Raw genomic sequence first — 18003 nt, 5'->3', positions numbered from 1 at the left:
ATCGAGAATTCCCAGACACACAACACGGCACATATTAATATTAGAAACTTACAGATTGATTCAGATACCCAACATCTGGTACTGAAAAGATGTCTGTGTCATATAAACAATCTCCTTCAAAAGTGAAATTTACCTGAACTGCCCCAAGCACAGTAACATCCTTGGAATTATAAGAATTGAGAGATAACAAAAGCAGAAAAACCATAATAATCTGCTAGTACCCCCACCATGACCAATAACATGGATGAAGTAACAAGAAAATAATTGAGGAAGGAATATAGACATTTGTAATACATGAGTGAGGACTTATAGTGATTGGTTGAACTTTCAGTCCAAAATCCAGTCACTGGAAACCAACATCCACATAGGGGTAGGATGAGGGATTCCAATCAAAGGGGTGAATTGATACTTTGATGGCTCACTCCCATTTATACTGGTTGTATATTGGAGGATATCACATCATCTACACTACCAGAATGGTTTTATAATCGTTTCTATACTTTGTTTGTATTTTGTATTCAAGAGGATGTCTCCACAAATCACCATCCCAGTGGCTTGGAACTAGAAAGTGGTAAGGACTCCCAAACCCCATGAGAAGAAAAGGGGGAAAAATACAGTAGCGAGTCTGGATGAATGGTAACATCTGAGACACTGCAATGAGTGACCATGAAAACCTATTGTTAAACGCATATAAATTTTATTCAACACAAGGCATGCATAGCAGAAATGAGCAGCTATTTACTCTTGCTTTACCCATGTTGTCCATGGGTGAGTATGAGGACAGTCCTGAACAGATAAATGTTTTGTTAAAATTCTTTTTTAAGGACAAACAAACATGTAATCTTGTGGAACACCCCACCTCTACATTGTGTGTTGTGTGGCTGTGGAATTATAATATGTAAGTCAACATGGCATTAAAGTGTGAATCTGATCTGTTAAAGAATATCTGGTCAGGAAATGAGCAGTGATAAACAGGAAAAAGGGCCCCAGAAAAGGAAAAAATACAAGAATAAATAACTTGGCCAGTCAAAGTCTCATTAAATTTGGAAAAAAATGGCTAAAGATGGAAGACTATGGCCTGAAGAGGAAGAAAACCTCAATCCAATACGAATATTAACAGACGAATGTATCCTGGGCAGTTCACATGTCCGACAAAAGAAGTACCTCCAAGGAAGACGAAGATGAAATGATAATGAAAAGGTGTCACATTGTGTGACAAATGAACAAAATTGGCAAAGGTGAAGGAAAAAGATCACAAACAAGAGACAGCTGCCAGGGAAGAGAAAGGTGGAAACAGATGCCACAGAAGGAAGCCATGTGGATAGCATAAAAGGGAAGAGCATGTACAGAACATAGAAATCTATCCTGATCAGATTAATGATAAAATGGAAGAAAATGAAAGTGGCTAAGTGAAGCAGTTATTCTAATAAGTTGCCAAATATTTGGGGAAGAGAATAGGATAAAGTGTATGTGAAACAATGATGGCAACTAAACAGACCACCAATATCCACAGGCAAACAGGAGAGAAAAAGAAGACATAAGAGAAGGTGAAACAAGAAGCACTGGGAGAGTGGTCTAAATGTAGGCAAAGTGAAGTAGTGCAGGACCACATAAATATACCCATCCAAAAGGGAAGTTTGCTGCAATGGACAATGAATACAACAGAAACACATCAACAAGTAAAGTGTGGAAGAGGCTGCTGAATCAGAAAAAATGAAAGATGTGAGACAGGGATGATAAAATTCCAATACTGAGAGCACAGAAGACCCCTGAACCACAAGTCAAGTGAGGAAATCCACATGATGAAGAATAGTGGGTTGATCAGGGGTACATCCTGGACCCAGATGCCAATGACAGAAAATGTTCCATTGAGAAACTTTCATGGAGAATGGGCAAATAAAACAAGCCAGAAAAGAAGCTGAGCCTCCTTGCCAATAACCAAAGGAACACCAAGCATGAAGACAAAGGACAGGAAGGTCTAGAATCAGAGAAAGAGGTAATGGAGGAGGAAGTTGGAGCTGCAGAAGCTACAGAAGCCACTGCTGAGACAGCTAGAAAGGAGCTATCAGAAGGACTGAACAGGAAGTGTTCAGGATGATCAAAGTTAGCTGGGAAAGAAGAATGGAGGATATAAATACATCCTGGTCAATTCTAGCTGAAAACATTAGTAGCCAGAGCAAGAAGACAAAACCAAGGCAATATATTGTTAAGGGGTGTAGCAAAAAACCTCAATGTGAGAGGAGTACACCACTGAAATATAAGCAATTGTAAAACAAAAGGATAAGAGACCACTCTGTTGGAAAGAATTTGTCTGGACAAGAATCTACAACAAGAATGAAAGCATCTGGAACATAACATGCAAAGATATGAGTATCAACCAAAAGGAAGACCTAATGTACAAATACAGATACATCAAAAATGGATGCCACCCTTGTGACAGGGACGGATTATTACTTGATCATTTCTGACCAGATGAAGAAAATGAATTAAAATACATTGTACAGCCAGAAGCTCCAGGATGTTGATATGATAAGCCCTCTCAGACACAGACCAAAATCCCAAATCAGTAGTAGAAAGTAGGGCAACTGCTGATATGTCAGTCATGTCCAATCACCAACTACGACAGTCAAAAAGGAAAGGAGAAAAAGGTAATAACAGTTGACAAAGAATCCCTTGAAAGGTTCCACTGGTCAAGAAGAACCTAACTCAAGAGGATAAGGGCCACCATAGAATATCACCTCCTCAAAATCAATAGAACCTTGTAAGCAATAGTAGAACTGAAAACCTATCAAATTAAGTCAAAGAGGAGATAGACGAGGCTGAATAAGATGGATGTTGAGAAAGAAAACACCCAAATGGTCAAGATATTTGATAGATCACAGTAAGGATTTATCTATCTGCCTCCAAGAACAACTGATAAGAATAACAAGCAGACTCCTGTCCAGAACAAGCTAACAGTAGCCAGACATCCAAAAAATAAGGTGAGTGCAACCTAATAGCATGTAAGTGATGAATGAATGCTCTAACTGCCCAACAAACATACAGTACCACAGCAAATCCACAGGTCTGTGCATGAAATCAATACCAACCCCATGGAGAACAAACTGAATAGTGAGTAACAAGATATTGGGATATGCATAGAAACATTTGTGAAAATCTTGTACCACCTCAGACAGACATTGGCTGATGACAGGACCTTAAGTCACAGGGAAGGAAAAGGGTACCCGAGTCAAAGGAGGTGAGAAAAAATAGTGCGACAAGTCCCACTAATAAGCCCAGAAAATGCATGGATCTGTACTGAAACCAAATGGTAACGAAATCTTACAATCATGCTCCCACTGGGCTGAAAGCCACTGATTAGTCTCAGATACTATTGGTAAAATGCCCTTTGGTAAGATGAGAAACCCCTGATAGGAAGAACAGGGAAGGGTAGATAAGAATCACGACAAGAAAGGAATAGTAATTTGTCATGGTTTCAACTATGACAAATGTGCCACCAAAGAGGAAAGGGTAGAGAGTTGATGCACAGATTACATAACTCTAAAGTCTCAGATATATGATTGAAAATACATCAACAAAGAGAAAAAAGGCTATACATAAATCCCTAAAAGAAAAAGTAGAAAATAAACCTGTGGCAAGGTTATATTGAACCAATGTAAACTCAACAACAGTGAAAGCATATGTGTAAAAGAATCATAGACAAATGGGAAATTACAGAAAACATCACATACTTGAAAAATTATGCCTCGCTGATTCTTCAAGAGGAGTAGGGAAAGGCACAGCAAAACCTTTGTATAAAGACTATCAAATTTTCACCAGCGTAAAACAGGTTCTGCTGATTCTGGAGGACTAGTAGGGAAAGTTCAGGAAAAGGAGAATGACTCATATAATGATCAATCTCATGACATAAAAGAGAAATCCAATGATGGGTGTTCCCCACTTACATCTGTGAAAATACTTCCAGAGGTATAACACTAGAAGTGGGAACATGAACCTCAGGATTCATTGTATAAATACATAAATCAAACAAAAATGTTTGATTCAAAATATGTGACTGTGAAAAAATAAACACTGGGAAATTAAGTTAAATTGAAAGATTTCTTCATTGTAAAGAAAAAAAAACCTGTTGAAAACTACAGTATTAAATATACAAAAACAATGACTTGCACTACATGATAAAAAAAGAAACATAATTAAATGTTGCAAAAGGAAAAACAACAATTCAATTATGTACAGAATACAAATACAATTCAAAAACCTTTCTACAGGCAAACAAATTACTAAATGACAAATAAAGATGGGCTCTTCAAATCAACAGTATGCAAATATAAATTCCTAGTTGGCAAATGAAAAAACAAACCACCAGAAATGATCAGTTAGTCAAGAAAAAATCCACAGGTAAGAAATAATTATAAAGATGGTCAGGATCCCAAATGCACTACTTAACACTCATAAAAGTTTTTTCTTTTTCTGTATGGACTCATATTATTAAGGAGCCTGTAACTAACAAAGGCAGCCCCACAAGCACTAGCACTATGGTGCACAGACAATTTAGAAAATTGTGTTGCAAAAATCTAGTAAATTCCATGTGATGTCCTTACTTCAAGAAATACATGGATCTAAATTAGATTATGAGAAAGAAAGATTAATTTTTTGAAGCAGACAAAATGATAACATACAAGTTCAGAATTGAAAAAAACTTAAAAGAAATAAATGGTGTAAAAAACACATACAAGCAAGCAGAGAATGCACAGAAAATGTTCTAAAATAAAAATGAGTCTTTTAAAACAAAAATCATTACTCATACTATACATACTCACCAAATTTAACCATTTCTTAAACATTTTGGTTTCAATTTCAAGATAAGAAATTTGATATCAAATAATAGTGCACAGTAAATCATTCTCTCACTGATTTCTTCTTACTGTTGGGTCCAAAAATAGTCACTTTCTATGTACCAAATAAATGTAACACAAGAGAAAACATTTATAAAGACAAGAAACAAAGTGAGAAAAATAAGTATACAAATATTTTTCTACAATAAAAAATCAACTTCGTTGAAAGAAGACAAAAAGGGAGTTTCACCAATCTGAATTAAAAACATTTACATAGTCACAATGATGCAAATAATAATTAACAAAGTTACATCTGATGAAACTGAACCCACTTACAAGTCTTAGCAACTTCACTAAAAATTAAAATAAGATATGGTATTAGGCACTAAAAGTAGGTAAAAAAAACAAAACCCAAGCTAATGATAGGTTTGTAAGAATTACCTTCCAAGTACAAACTTACTTTAAGATTAGTACACAAAGATCTTAGCTTCAATTTTACAGTATATAAATCATCTTAATATACTTATCATACAAAGTTAAGACTTATTCTGAATTGTGGTATTTATCAGCTAACAATATAAATTACAACTGAAAGGAAGAAGAAGTTACTTTCCTTAAAGACGTCAGAAATATACACTGTCATCAGAACAAAATAAATAAAATCTGAATTTCTAAAATGAATAGAAATTTATCTGTGAGAGAGGTGAAAACACATTAACACACTGACTTAGGCTCATGGTAAAGTATAACACAAGTGTCCATGAGTGTGACTATGTAATGCAGCAGCTATGACTCATGGATATTGAGTAAATTTAATACCACAGAACACTTGGTAATTGGCCTATGACCTAAAAGATTCATGTCACAATTTCTAGAATAATATTTACCTGACTACAGGTGATAAAAACAGGATAGAAAGGAAGGCACTTGTTTTTGCAAACTGTCTACAAAGTCAGTAAAATACATTAAACAGTAATTGCTCTTCATGTCTTACACAATCATTTAAATGCCACAAATAATTACACATAAGTCCATAAGTCTATTTTAAAGTACAATATATCTGCACAGATTTTGTGATAAAGAGCAAACAGCCAACTGTATTTTTTGTCTTTTTGTTCAAATAATTTATTTATATTGCTACTTATTTTTTTGACAATAAGCACACAACTGTGGTCTGTCAATGTTAATCTTATAACAGTAATACGAAAATAACTATAAGGGTATTATTATCTTGATGTATAACTATTCTTTACTATGAATATCATATCTTGTTAATAATGAATATACACCAAATAACTATAATCCACAAGTATTATCAATACAGTTACAACATTATCTTAATGTCTTCTCAAAATCATCATCTTGTTTTTCCTACCAGGAAAATTTTACACATTTTTAATCTATAAATTACCTCAACTTCCACTGGTACTTCAAAGTTCTCTTCCTTCTCTTCTTTCACAATTTTATAATCATAGATGGAACATAAAGGCACTTCATCTAGGGAAGCAGCTTCTTCTCTTGCTACAGCTATAAATCAGATATTCTGTCTGTAACTAAAAAATATGGCAGAACAACATAACAAGTTATCAATAACTAAATGAGAGAAATTATAAATTTCCTGTACTGAAAATGTTAAGTTTTGCAGAGGATATCTGCATTGGAGAAAAGTAGGAAGTGTGAAAAGAAGCAAGTATCTATTGAAATCACATTTTCAGTATAGAAAAAATATAACTTCTGATATGGTACTTATCATCCACTCACAAGATTACTCAGAATCCCACAATGATATTGTAACTCAATCCCACAATGAGAAAAGTGGGTAAACAAGGATGCACCTCTGGATGTAGAGTGGCTAGGGCAAGTTAACTACATCCAAAACACCTTTACAAGTATCAACATCTATGAGGATGACAATTATGCTACCTTCACCTCAAACCCAAGAACTTCAGATTAAGACCTGTAATAATTTCTGGAGGATACAAAAAATTATATCTGGTATTATTTATCCAAAATTTGGTATTTGTTATCAAAAGGATATCTAACACATGAAAACAACTCCCCAAACTGTGGCATAGGCTGTGACCATTCAAGGGCAATAACACTCCTATAAGAAAACAAGGGATAGTCATGGATAGAACTGTAACAATATCTTGTGCCACCACTGTGACTCAGAATACAGACAGAGTAACGGAAGGAGGAGTATAGACAACCCAAAACTGTATGAGGACTTTTGATTATTGGTGCACTTAAATCCAAAACTTCCTCATGCAGTACTGACATCCACACAAGGGGAGATTGAGGGCTCCCAATCAAAAGGATGATCCATAACTTCAACAGCCAAACTCCAGAGATGATGTGAATGGTATCAGGAGGCCATATGATTCAGCAATATGAGGATCACAACCAAAACTAATAATATTTTAAAGCTATAGCACACAAAACTATCAATCAGAACAAGATGCTTTGTCAATCTGTCTTACACTGTAAGAAATGACTAAATTATTTTAATATATTTAACCCTTTTGCAGTATGTTAAGCATAAAAGGCCATGTCATTGCAATTGTTGCCTTGCATTTAAAATTTTATTGAAATACTATTTTATGAATTTATTTAATAAGTTTGGTATCATATTTATAAACTATAATTTAAATTTTAGTATTATAAATTAGTTAATTTCTCAATTTAAGAATAAATATTAAAAAACACATCTAAATATTAATTTTTGGAGCATTGATGTCCAAATACAATGTCTATTTGAGAAGAATGCTGGATGACACTGAGGAGTCCCAAACCTTCAGATTTAAATGTTTAAAATAACAAGGAGTAGTTGAAGAAGTTGTCTGACCTAAACAGCATAAGACAAAGCTAGACCCAAGTAAAAACCAGGTCAAAATAAGATATGATGAACACATTTGATAAAATGGGTACAAACTCTTTAAGAAACACATCCAAGTAAGCTCGTAAAAGTCTTGGCGTATAATGTGAGACTGAGGATGCCTTAATGAAGATAGCCAAAGAGGAAGATGCAAGGGTAAACTAACTTGAAGATATTGAAGAGAAAATCATGGTTAGGACAACCAATAATGGGCTAGCAGCAGTTCACAAACAGAGGATCAAAACATAGTTAAAGCTCGAGGAACAGATGAATTGCAGAAAAGACAAAGACATGCAATCCCATCCAATCAGGACTGAATGCATCTACCATCCAAGCCTCAGAATGAGGTACTGGAGATTAACCGGGCTTGTAGTTGAGAGTATCATGAATGAGCAGCAAAAGCAGTCACTGGAGACCCAAACTGAGAACAAATTTGTTGGAAAACCTCACAATGTAGAATCCATTTGATTTGGAGAAAGTGAAGTCTGAGACTGATAATCTGCTAAGAAATTCATCACCTCAGGAAAATGTCAAGCCAGGAGGCTGATATGATTGAAATAAGCTCTGTATAGAAATAACCAAACATCAAAACCAACAGCCCCAAGAATGCGTGTCTCCATGACAGCAAACTGAAGAGTACACTGTGGAATTGATATTATTTCTCATGAGGATATTCCTGTGCAAGAGATCTAGACTTTGTACTACTGGCTGTTGTGCAGCAAGATCTAAACTACTGATGCAGAATAAAGTTACCTCCTCCATTCATATACCCTGGATTACCTGATCCTTAACATCCACACCCCTCCCCTGAAGGGAATTAATTGTGAAGTGACAAATTTGGGATAGAGGTTCAGTAAATATTTATACAAACATACACTTATAACAATTGGGTTGATCCAAACTAACCACCATTGAAAAACTAAAATGTTACTCCTGATTAAAGAGACTAGAAGATCCAGTGGATTGAAATTCTAAATCTTTTCATTGCCCTGGGACTGTTTTCATTCCCTAAAAATCATAGATTTCTGTAAGAGCCTGACTGCCCATTTCATACCCTGAAGCTAGATGGGAGGTAGCTGAGCCTAGCTTGAAACATGATGAAAACTTGTACAACCCACAAGAAGACACATGGTGCTGATGTTAGACCAAATACTAAATCCCTGAACTGCAGAACATCATCCCTGTACATGAAATGCAGCTAGAAGCAAAATAAATTCACTATGGAGAAATGCATCAGCAATCACAAATTTCGACATCCACTAATTTGGTAAAGAATGCTAATGTGGGATGAAAAAGGACAATGTTAAGAACCTGGGAGGATCAAAGAACAGGCTCAGGTAAGAATGACTGACAATTATCAGTCAATTTACCCTTGTCCCAGGCACAACAAGAAAACAGGAATAACATCCCAGAAGAACAGGATCAACTATCACTACCACCCCCATAACCAGTAACTCTGACAGTCTTAAAATAAAACCTCACACCCCACTGTTCAGGTGGGGATGGAGATACCACATATTGGAAGGATAACAGAGGTAGAGAATTGAATGAAAGACTAACTTCAATACTAGAACTTGAACTATCCATGGATCTTCAGTGAAAGAATACCAGGTTTAACTCAAAAGTTGTAACTCACTCTAACTGGCTCCCACCCACCTATGCAGATAACAATGCTCCTGACATCAGTCAGCCCAAGTGAAGAGGTCCTGAAAATAGTTTGAATCTATTCAGCTGCTAGAGCCAAAGAAGGTCTAGAGGTCAGCAACAATAAAAAGCAACATGTGACATCAATTCATGATACCAATACCTCTAGAATATCCACAAACATCAAGTAATGAAAAAAAATTTAATGTACAACACACAGTTTACAGCAAATAAACAAATTCACCCCATCAATATATCTCTACAGAAAGAATAGAATCATTAAGTCTGACCATGATAGAAGTCAGCAGAAGACCCATTCATCTGCAAATTGATGTGGGAACTATTGATAGGCTGCGAAAAGTTTTCAAAGGGAAGAAACATCATGGAATAATAGTGAGAATCAAACGTACATAAGGAAATGTGATTGGTTCAAAATAATCCCATGAACCATCCTTGAATCACATATATCCAAACAAAACAACATTTTTTTGTCTGTGAAAATATGGCAGAATATACAAACAGACAAATGAAAGTCAAGGCCTATATATTCAATCACTTAATAAAGCAGTAAATCTCCCAGCATGAACTAAGAATATAAGATGAAGAAGGAAAAACTAAACAGTATCTCCTTCTGACCTTTCCACCAACAAGGTAAGAGTAGACTCAATAGACATAGAGGAAAGGCCCAAAATCTCACAAACCTAAATGACTAACTGAAGAAAAGGAGTTTAATCCAAACTGGACTCACGAGAAGTCAACTTAGTAAAAAAATGTGCTTGAATAACCAGAATCAGCATAAAGCAATTTCAAAAACTCCTGAGCCAAATGTATACATAACAAAGGAGGAGTAGGAGGGGTCAGGTTAGCTACTGCAATGACAGTGGTAATACAGAAATTCATACCTGCAAATAACATATTTTTATTATAAGGAAATTATAATTATACAGAAATTCACATGGCAACCAAAAAATTGTAATCCACAATAAAATTAAATGTAGCATTTTGTCAAAGAAAACTGTGACCAATTCTTTGTCAACAAAAAGTGATTACCTAAGTGAGGTGCTTATGTACAGTATCAGGATAAATGGCACATTGATGTGGGTGAAGAGATTTGTAAATTAGATATTGCCAAGGGAATTTAAGTGGAGTACAAAAGACTGAAGCATGTAAGACCAATGCTTAGACAGGCAAAGCCAACACTTTAGTACCAGCAGATTGTTTTATAAATGTGAGGTGAAATAAATATTGGTTACTACAAATATGTAAGTTATCACAAATGTAAGTCATTAATCTCTGAAAGTTGTTGCCCCAATTGTTCTTTCTTTTCTGCTCTCTTTGCCTTTACATCAGGGGCTTTATAAACACACAAACTGAAAGGGGATGTATTTGCCTCTGCAAGTAAATAAAAATGCTATAGATCCAATAGTAATTATGTTCTTATTATATAGCTCCAGGATCTATAGTTGTCACACAACAATAAACATTTAAAACATCTTTTATACATATATATTACAAACCATAGACAATATTCAATGTTGATCTTTCTCCCATTTGAAAAGCTGCATATGCAGGCAAAGTTCAACATTCACTTTTAATATGATTGGAGAACAAGCACAAATAATGTTGATGTCAAATTTTATTTAACAACCAAAATATTCTACACTAAACTGTTAGGAAATAATTGTACTGTTATTCACACTTTAAAATGTGATCTTACTTAGCAAATAAAAATGTAGATTTACTGTGTTACTGTTGAGTGGCTCTTAGCATGACTGAAATGTTGAACAATTACTTTTCATGGTGGGTGGTATAAATAGCTCAGAGCTTTGACTCTGAGTGAAACACAATTACTTTTTAAAATTTGCGCGAATAATTTAAATAGACTGATTAAATTTCTTGTGTCACTGTGGATGGGTACTTTTGTTTGTAATTATGAAGAATCTGCTTCAGACATAATACTAAGTATGCCAACACAATTTAAACGTATTACTTAGAGTAATACATATAGATACTTGTAACCCAAATAAAAAAGAAATACAAAAATTGTTTAAAATAATAAAGATATATTTAATAGTATATTTGTATTTAACAGAAACTTGCTAAACAACTGTGACAGGAATAGTAACATTTTTTATTGAATAAAGCTCACCAACAAAAGGTTTTCTACACTAACTTTTTTTAACTTGTTAGTATCAATGTATTTAAAATGCATTTAGACAAATTGCAAGTGCATATAGTGACTCTTTGGTAGGACATTTATCTGCTTGAAGCTGGCAACCTACACTGCTCACTCAATTGCACAACAATAGACTGATAAATTGCTCTCAAGAACATGGTATAGATGCAACATTATACCATGAAATGCTGGTCATTATTACTGGTAAAGTACAATAGCACATGCAGTTGCTGTTATGTAAGTGCCTTGTATTCTCTATAAAAATGGATGGCACTGTTAATTATCAAATGGTAAATTACAAGTGTCTGCATATCTTATTTCTAAAAATTTTGAAATATAAAATATTTTCTTAACCAAAACTAAACTGGATAACAGCAGTGCTGAAGGCTATTAGATGCAACTCAAAGTGGTGTATCCTTAGTAGATGTAGATCTAAATAAACTGTTGGGAGTAACAACTGGAGGAAGAGCAAACAGTTGTTCTGAAAGTGATTTTTGGAAGAGATTAAAAGATACCCTGAATAGGAATACTTTGACTTTCTAGTGCACTGCACATAAAAGTGATCTTGCCATTAAGTGTGCAGATAAACATGCCTGAAATGAAAACTTTGGTTACAAATCTAAAATCAGTTAGTTCATACTTTAGAAAATCTTGTATAAGGAGCAAGGTCTTATGCAATGTTTTTACAAACTATATACAATTCTCTGTGTGTTTTGTTGAAGAACTCTTAAACATTGTATTTGTAGTACCGTTAAATCCTAATGGATGCAGGCAAGTGTGAACACATATCCAAAAGAATGGAAATAACAAGAATGAAAAAATACTCCAGTAGGATTTTTATAAACATGGAATTACTGAGGTCTTCAGCACTGATTGATCTACATTATGCAATATGTGCTAAAGATTTTTAAAGATCTACAAATGCAATTACAGAAGAATGACTTAATTTTTCCTTATGTTTTCACTTATCAAGATTCTGTATTATGCAAATTTTCATTGATTGGAGAGGAAGGGTAATTCCACAATGTGAAAAGAATGAGTGATAATATGTAGAAACACAGTGTAAGCTGCACTCACTTTTTCAAACTAAAATTAGTGAATCATTTAAAAATTTTTACCTGAATGCCTGCACACAGAACAAGAGAAATTCCAAACAACTGCAAAACTTGAGGCAAGCTAGTAAGACTATTGTTTTGCAAACATTTCCAGAAAAAATTTAATAATTTGCTAACAGATGAAAAGAGCAGTGGCCTTTTATAGAGGAAGTTAGAGACACTATTTTAAACTCTATTATGGTTCTCAATTAACCCAACAACTGATTAAGCTCTTATAGGTTTCTCTATGTCAAACTGCTGATGCAAATGTAACACATACACACCATACAATATGCTGTTGGAAAGATTAGTTTTGTCTTATAACTTAAACATATCTACACATCATGAGTACCAAAGCAAAAACTACAAATGCAAGAATTATGTAAACTTTAAGTTGCATTTTTGTTATAGCTTTCTATCACAGGTAAGACGGAGAGATTAAATCTCATGTTGTATCACCACCACTGTATGGGTTATACTTGAGATGGTAACTATCTCACATTTCCACTATTTTCACATTATAATTTGTATGCCAGTTTTACTTGTATATCCTTTTATGTGCAACACTTTCTGCTTATGGCCTATTTTTGTAGAATTCATGAACATGCATACAAAGTTGCATTGCACTTGTAACATTGTGTTATACAAAATAAATAAACAAACAGCATGAATATGATCACATAATAAAGTAGGTATAGAAACACTATTTATGTTCCTTTTTCCTCAGTATTTAAATCTCTCTCATATTTTACTATTTCATTCCTCTTTTCTAACATAACAAACTGCACATTAAATATTTTTGAAGAAGTACCAGTCTTACAAAGTTTCCAAAAGGTATTTGACTGCTTATTTCACAGTATAATTATATACGTATATGAATACACAAAGAGGAAGTGTTGGGTGCTTCAAATCTTAAAGTGCAAAGTTTGTAATTCCACAAATATACCTTTAGTACAAAAACTTTATTAATTCATTTGATTTTTTGCATGCAACATTCACTAAAAGCTTGCAACAATTTGTTATGATGTAGTTAATAAGTTCAGAATTATATTCAATATTACTTCCAAAACAGCATTAGATGAAGGAGTAATAAATTAGCTGATGATATTAAAGTTTTATGTTGTTGTTGCTGGTTGCAAGTAGGATGCTGCCATTTTACAAAAGAAGTTGGAGTACTTGGTTAGCTGTGCAACAAAACAGTAGATGGCTTTTAATTATACAGGGTGTTTGGAAAGTCACTGTGCACTTATATATTTATTACCAGACATGTTTCAATATAGAATAAGGAGGTAAATATGAATGACAATTATAAACAATGTTGAAAGTGACCTCCTCTGGCATCAATACAGGCTTGGATCCTTCTTATTTTGTTTCTAAACACCACTATCAGTTGCTGGCTTGAAATAGACTGAATAGATATATGATTACAAAACTGCACAATGACTTTCCGAACACCCTGCATTACTTGCAATGTAATATATGTGAGTTATCATAATTTATTATAAATGAAATTCTGAAGAAGTAACCTTAACAATGATACAAAAGAAAGCAATCTCTGTGTTATGGTTGACCAATGGGATGCTCTTCAAGTCATTAACACATACAGGCCAAAGAAAACCACAAGTCAATTGTAGTTCAGTACTTGGTTCACAGCAAGGTTTATTACAAACTGATAAAATGTTATCAAATTAAAGAGGTTATTATTTGATTTATAATACAATCATTTGGCAGATTTTGCAGATCTAAATGGAATATTCTGTACCCATCAAAATAAAACTGAGGTTTAAGATGGGAAACATGCTTATTGAAGTTGGAGGGTATTATGAAAGTTACCAAATGTTTCATGTTACCCTATATTGTTGATTTTGCAACAGTTTGTGTTAGGTTATAGAAAATACTAGATAAAACACATACAGGACACTGAAAAAAAATAGATAAGCATTTAGAAAGATGCAGAAGTTGTGCAAGTACAGTTTGTAAACTGTATGATGAACTCTGGCTTGTAAGAGTAAGTCAGGTTAACTGTCATTTTACATATGTATTTTAGTATAAAAACTTAATTAATACATCTGATTTTTGTGTTTACAAGAGATTTTTACTGTTTACCAAAATCCTGCCACATTTTGTAAAGAAACAATTTACAAGTTTGGAATTATATTTAACATTACCTCTACAATATGGGATCATTCCAACAGACCACCACCATGCACACAGAGTTAAGCCTAAGCAAGAACATATGATGTGGGAGAACATATGGTTTAAACTGTATGAAATTTTAAAAAGTTGAACATAAGTGAAAAACTGTTAACAATAAAAAAAGCAACATAAACCCATAATATTAGGAACCTAAAAAATTCCCTAGCTAAAAGAAAACGTGTAAACTTACTACAAAGTGATGTTTCTTCATTTTCTAGCAACTTCACTTCCAGCAAACCATTTTGTTTATCAGGAAACAATTCAGTATTTGTTTCCAACATTTCCATGATTACATCAGTATATCATCCTTCTTGTAATGTGCTTTCTCATCTGAAGCTGCAAACAGCTTTGCCTACCAAATAAGTCAAAACTTTTATCTTACTGCCAAGTCTTCAAACAAAACCCTCTAGTTCAATTTTTCAAAATATCAGTATCATGACAATATACATTTCAACATTATGAAATTTTTAAACTGAAACCATTTCAAGGTTTGAAATGTTAAAGCTTATTTTGAATGAATATGTAACAAAAGATTTTATCATTCAACCATATTATTTTCACATCTCAAACATAAGCAATGATTGGGAAGTACATTATTCATTTTTACCTCCCAAAAATGTCCATTTCTAAAGTTCTCAATAACAAAAAGCAACCATACAACATGTTTCACCAAAAATTTTCAAATTAACACATTTTAGCCAAAGTAACCCACAAGTCAGCAGCAATCTAGGTTTCACAGCAAAGTTTATAATAGACCCATAAACATATTAACAAACAAAAAATTATGAATATGAAATTATAATGCAAATTTTGTCAGTTTTTGAAGAACTGAAGTTAATTTTATATTCATAAAAGTAAAATTGAGGTTCAAAAAGAGTCACTTGCTTATTAAAAGCATAAAAAAAATCAGATAAGTACCTTATGAGGTATAAACTGATAAACAGGAAAAAATACTTATAGAAATTAAATAAAAACTATGGTAATTTGTAAAGTCTGGTAACGACATTAAATTCTTGGGTATTCCTAGCTATAGTGAAAAGTTTAAGCTTCTATAATATAATATGGATCTATTGGCAAGTTGGACAAATATTTAGTAAACCTTCAATCACAGTATACATAAAATAATGTATTTGGTTTATCATAATTTGGGTCACATATCCAGTATTGCTGGGAACTAACTTGACATGAACATGACTCAGGATTACACCATTCTGACACAGATTAGTTTTACCCTATTGATGACTTATTTTTAAACTTATACTGGAAGCAAAATGCTTGCTTGATCTTGACTTTTCCACACTGGAAAAGCATCACCTTTGGGTGTTGATAGCTGCAAGGAAGATAATAATTCAAATTATTTGGTGAAATATGTGAAAAAATGGGGGATGGTTTTTAATTATAATAGTTGCAAGGTAATGTATGTTGGTTATAATGTATTAGAAGTACAATTTTGATGAAATAACCTTGAAATCTTATGAAAAGATTTTGGTGTTCCACTTAATTAGTTTCCTATGCTATCTCAGCTGCGTGCTGTTGCCAATTTGAAAAGCAATTAGAACTTTAGGTTGTATATAAAGAAATATTTAACACAATTTACCACATGCAAAAAAGTTGTTATAATTTCATTGCATAGGTTGCTAGTTCTGTCATACGTTAAAAGTATATTCAATTTTGAGCTTCTTATCTTAATGGATTAGATAAGAGCCACTTGGGATGACAGATGGAATTATCATATGAGAACACCGAAGTCTTTGAAATTTTCTCTTGAAAGTTGAAAACAAGAACTTTATTTCACTGGCAAGGTGACTAGTCTTTGAAATGGGTCGTCTTCAAATATGAAATATGTAATTAATGATAAATACGTGAAAATATTTGAATAATAAGGGCTGGCTTTGAAGATTTTATTTTAAAAGCACTACAGTGTCTCCAGCCTTAGAAGTTACACGTACTGCTCTGTTTCTAGTAAGAAGTATGGTATTATTAATATTTTTTGTGATACTGACAGAAAATTTGAATGTATTTATAGGCATACAGGTTATATTTACAACAGTATAAGCCAAAAGGGATAATCAAAAGTTAGGCCTGACTTAAATTTGAAGTAAACGTGTTGGATCTTACACTGTACAAACATCGCACTGTTTACCAGTACGTTGTAACAAGTAATATAACAGTATTCAATTTACTTACTAACATTATAATGTAATAAACCAGCTACTTCTTACTGTTTTTAAAATAATTATGTTGTTTCTTTTATTACCTTAGTGCTTATGATAACAACGGAATAAGAAAAAAGCTAGAAACTTCCCCACATATTTCTTTCGCGAGTTTTTAATGGGATAAATACGCTCATCTTCCCAACTCCTTCTGTGGCGTCTGCGCTTAATGTTTTTCGGTGTGTTTTTTTCATATTTTATAATCCGCGATATAGTTTATTGCTTGGTATTCATTTCTGTCATATAATTCGTTTTCTAAAATAAAAATATTAACACAGTGGAAAAAATATATCATCCATTTCTAGTATTCTTTAGCTCAATATTAGGCTAAACAGCAAGTCAAATTAAAAAACAAAATAAATCCTCTCGCTGCCCCAACTACGGACAAAACTTGAATTTCTTGTGCTTACTCGAGCTTTGTGCAAGAATTATTAAACGTAAATATGAATAAACAGTCGTTGTTGTTTTATTTTTAATTGTAACAGTCATTCACATGTAAGGCTGTGTCCCAAACCAGTTTAATTTAACACTCTGACTCCAAACATTCATTAATAAATATTCAGTAAAAATGCTAAATTACAAAATCTGATTCTGTGTAGAAAAACAAACAAACAACAAACTAGTAATGTTTATTGAAAACTTACTATGTTTCATGTAAATACATATTAAAAGGTGTACTACGAAAACTTTGATGGCTACTTTGTATTAGAAAGTTAATTACATCAACTGATTCTTTATGAAGAGAGTTAATCCATCCAGATGAAGTCTAATGCAATAGTGCTGTGACACTGTCGTGGAAGGCACACGTGAAATAAGATGTTTCTTGCCCAGAAAGCATATATTATTAGCTTGCGTAGTCATCCATCAAGAAGACCTCAAGAACTACAATCCTCTGGCGAGCAGTAAGAGATAGGACTCAAACTAATTCACAAAATGAAGTCTTTATCCAACTTTCAAATAAAGTGTGTAT

General features: G+C 33.3%; 1 protein-coding gene across 1 annotated transcript in view; it reads right to left on the bottom strand.

The window, feature by feature from the left end:
• Nucleotides 1-17395, bottom strand: part of LOC143223953 (uncharacterized) — a 67523-nt gene extending 50128 nt beyond the window's left edge. Inside the window, exons 1-3 of the mRNA XM_076452425.1 lie at nt 17078-17395; nt 15011-15172; nt 6247-6362 (exon numbers count right to left, since the gene is read on the bottom strand). Coding sequence (XP_076308540.1) covers nt 6247-6362; nt 15011-15107 — 213 coding nt within the window. The 5' untranslated portion in view covers nt 15108-15172; nt 17078-17395. The remainder of the gene's footprint in view (nt 1-6246; nt 6363-15010; nt 15173-17077) is intronic.
• Nucleotides 17396-18003: the final 608 nt, after the last annotated feature.

The sequence above is a fragment of the Tachypleus tridentatus genome, chromosome 8 (genome assembly GCF_004210375.1).
Source record: "Tachypleus tridentatus isolate NWPU-2018 chromosome 8, ASM421037v1, whole genome shotgun sequence".
NCBI classification, from domain to species: domain Eukaryota; kingdom Metazoa; phylum Arthropoda; class Merostomata; order Xiphosura; family Limulidae; genus Tachypleus; species Tachypleus tridentatus.
Note: the sequence above shows the minus strand (reverse complement) of the source record. Positions and strands in the feature narration are given on the sequence as shown.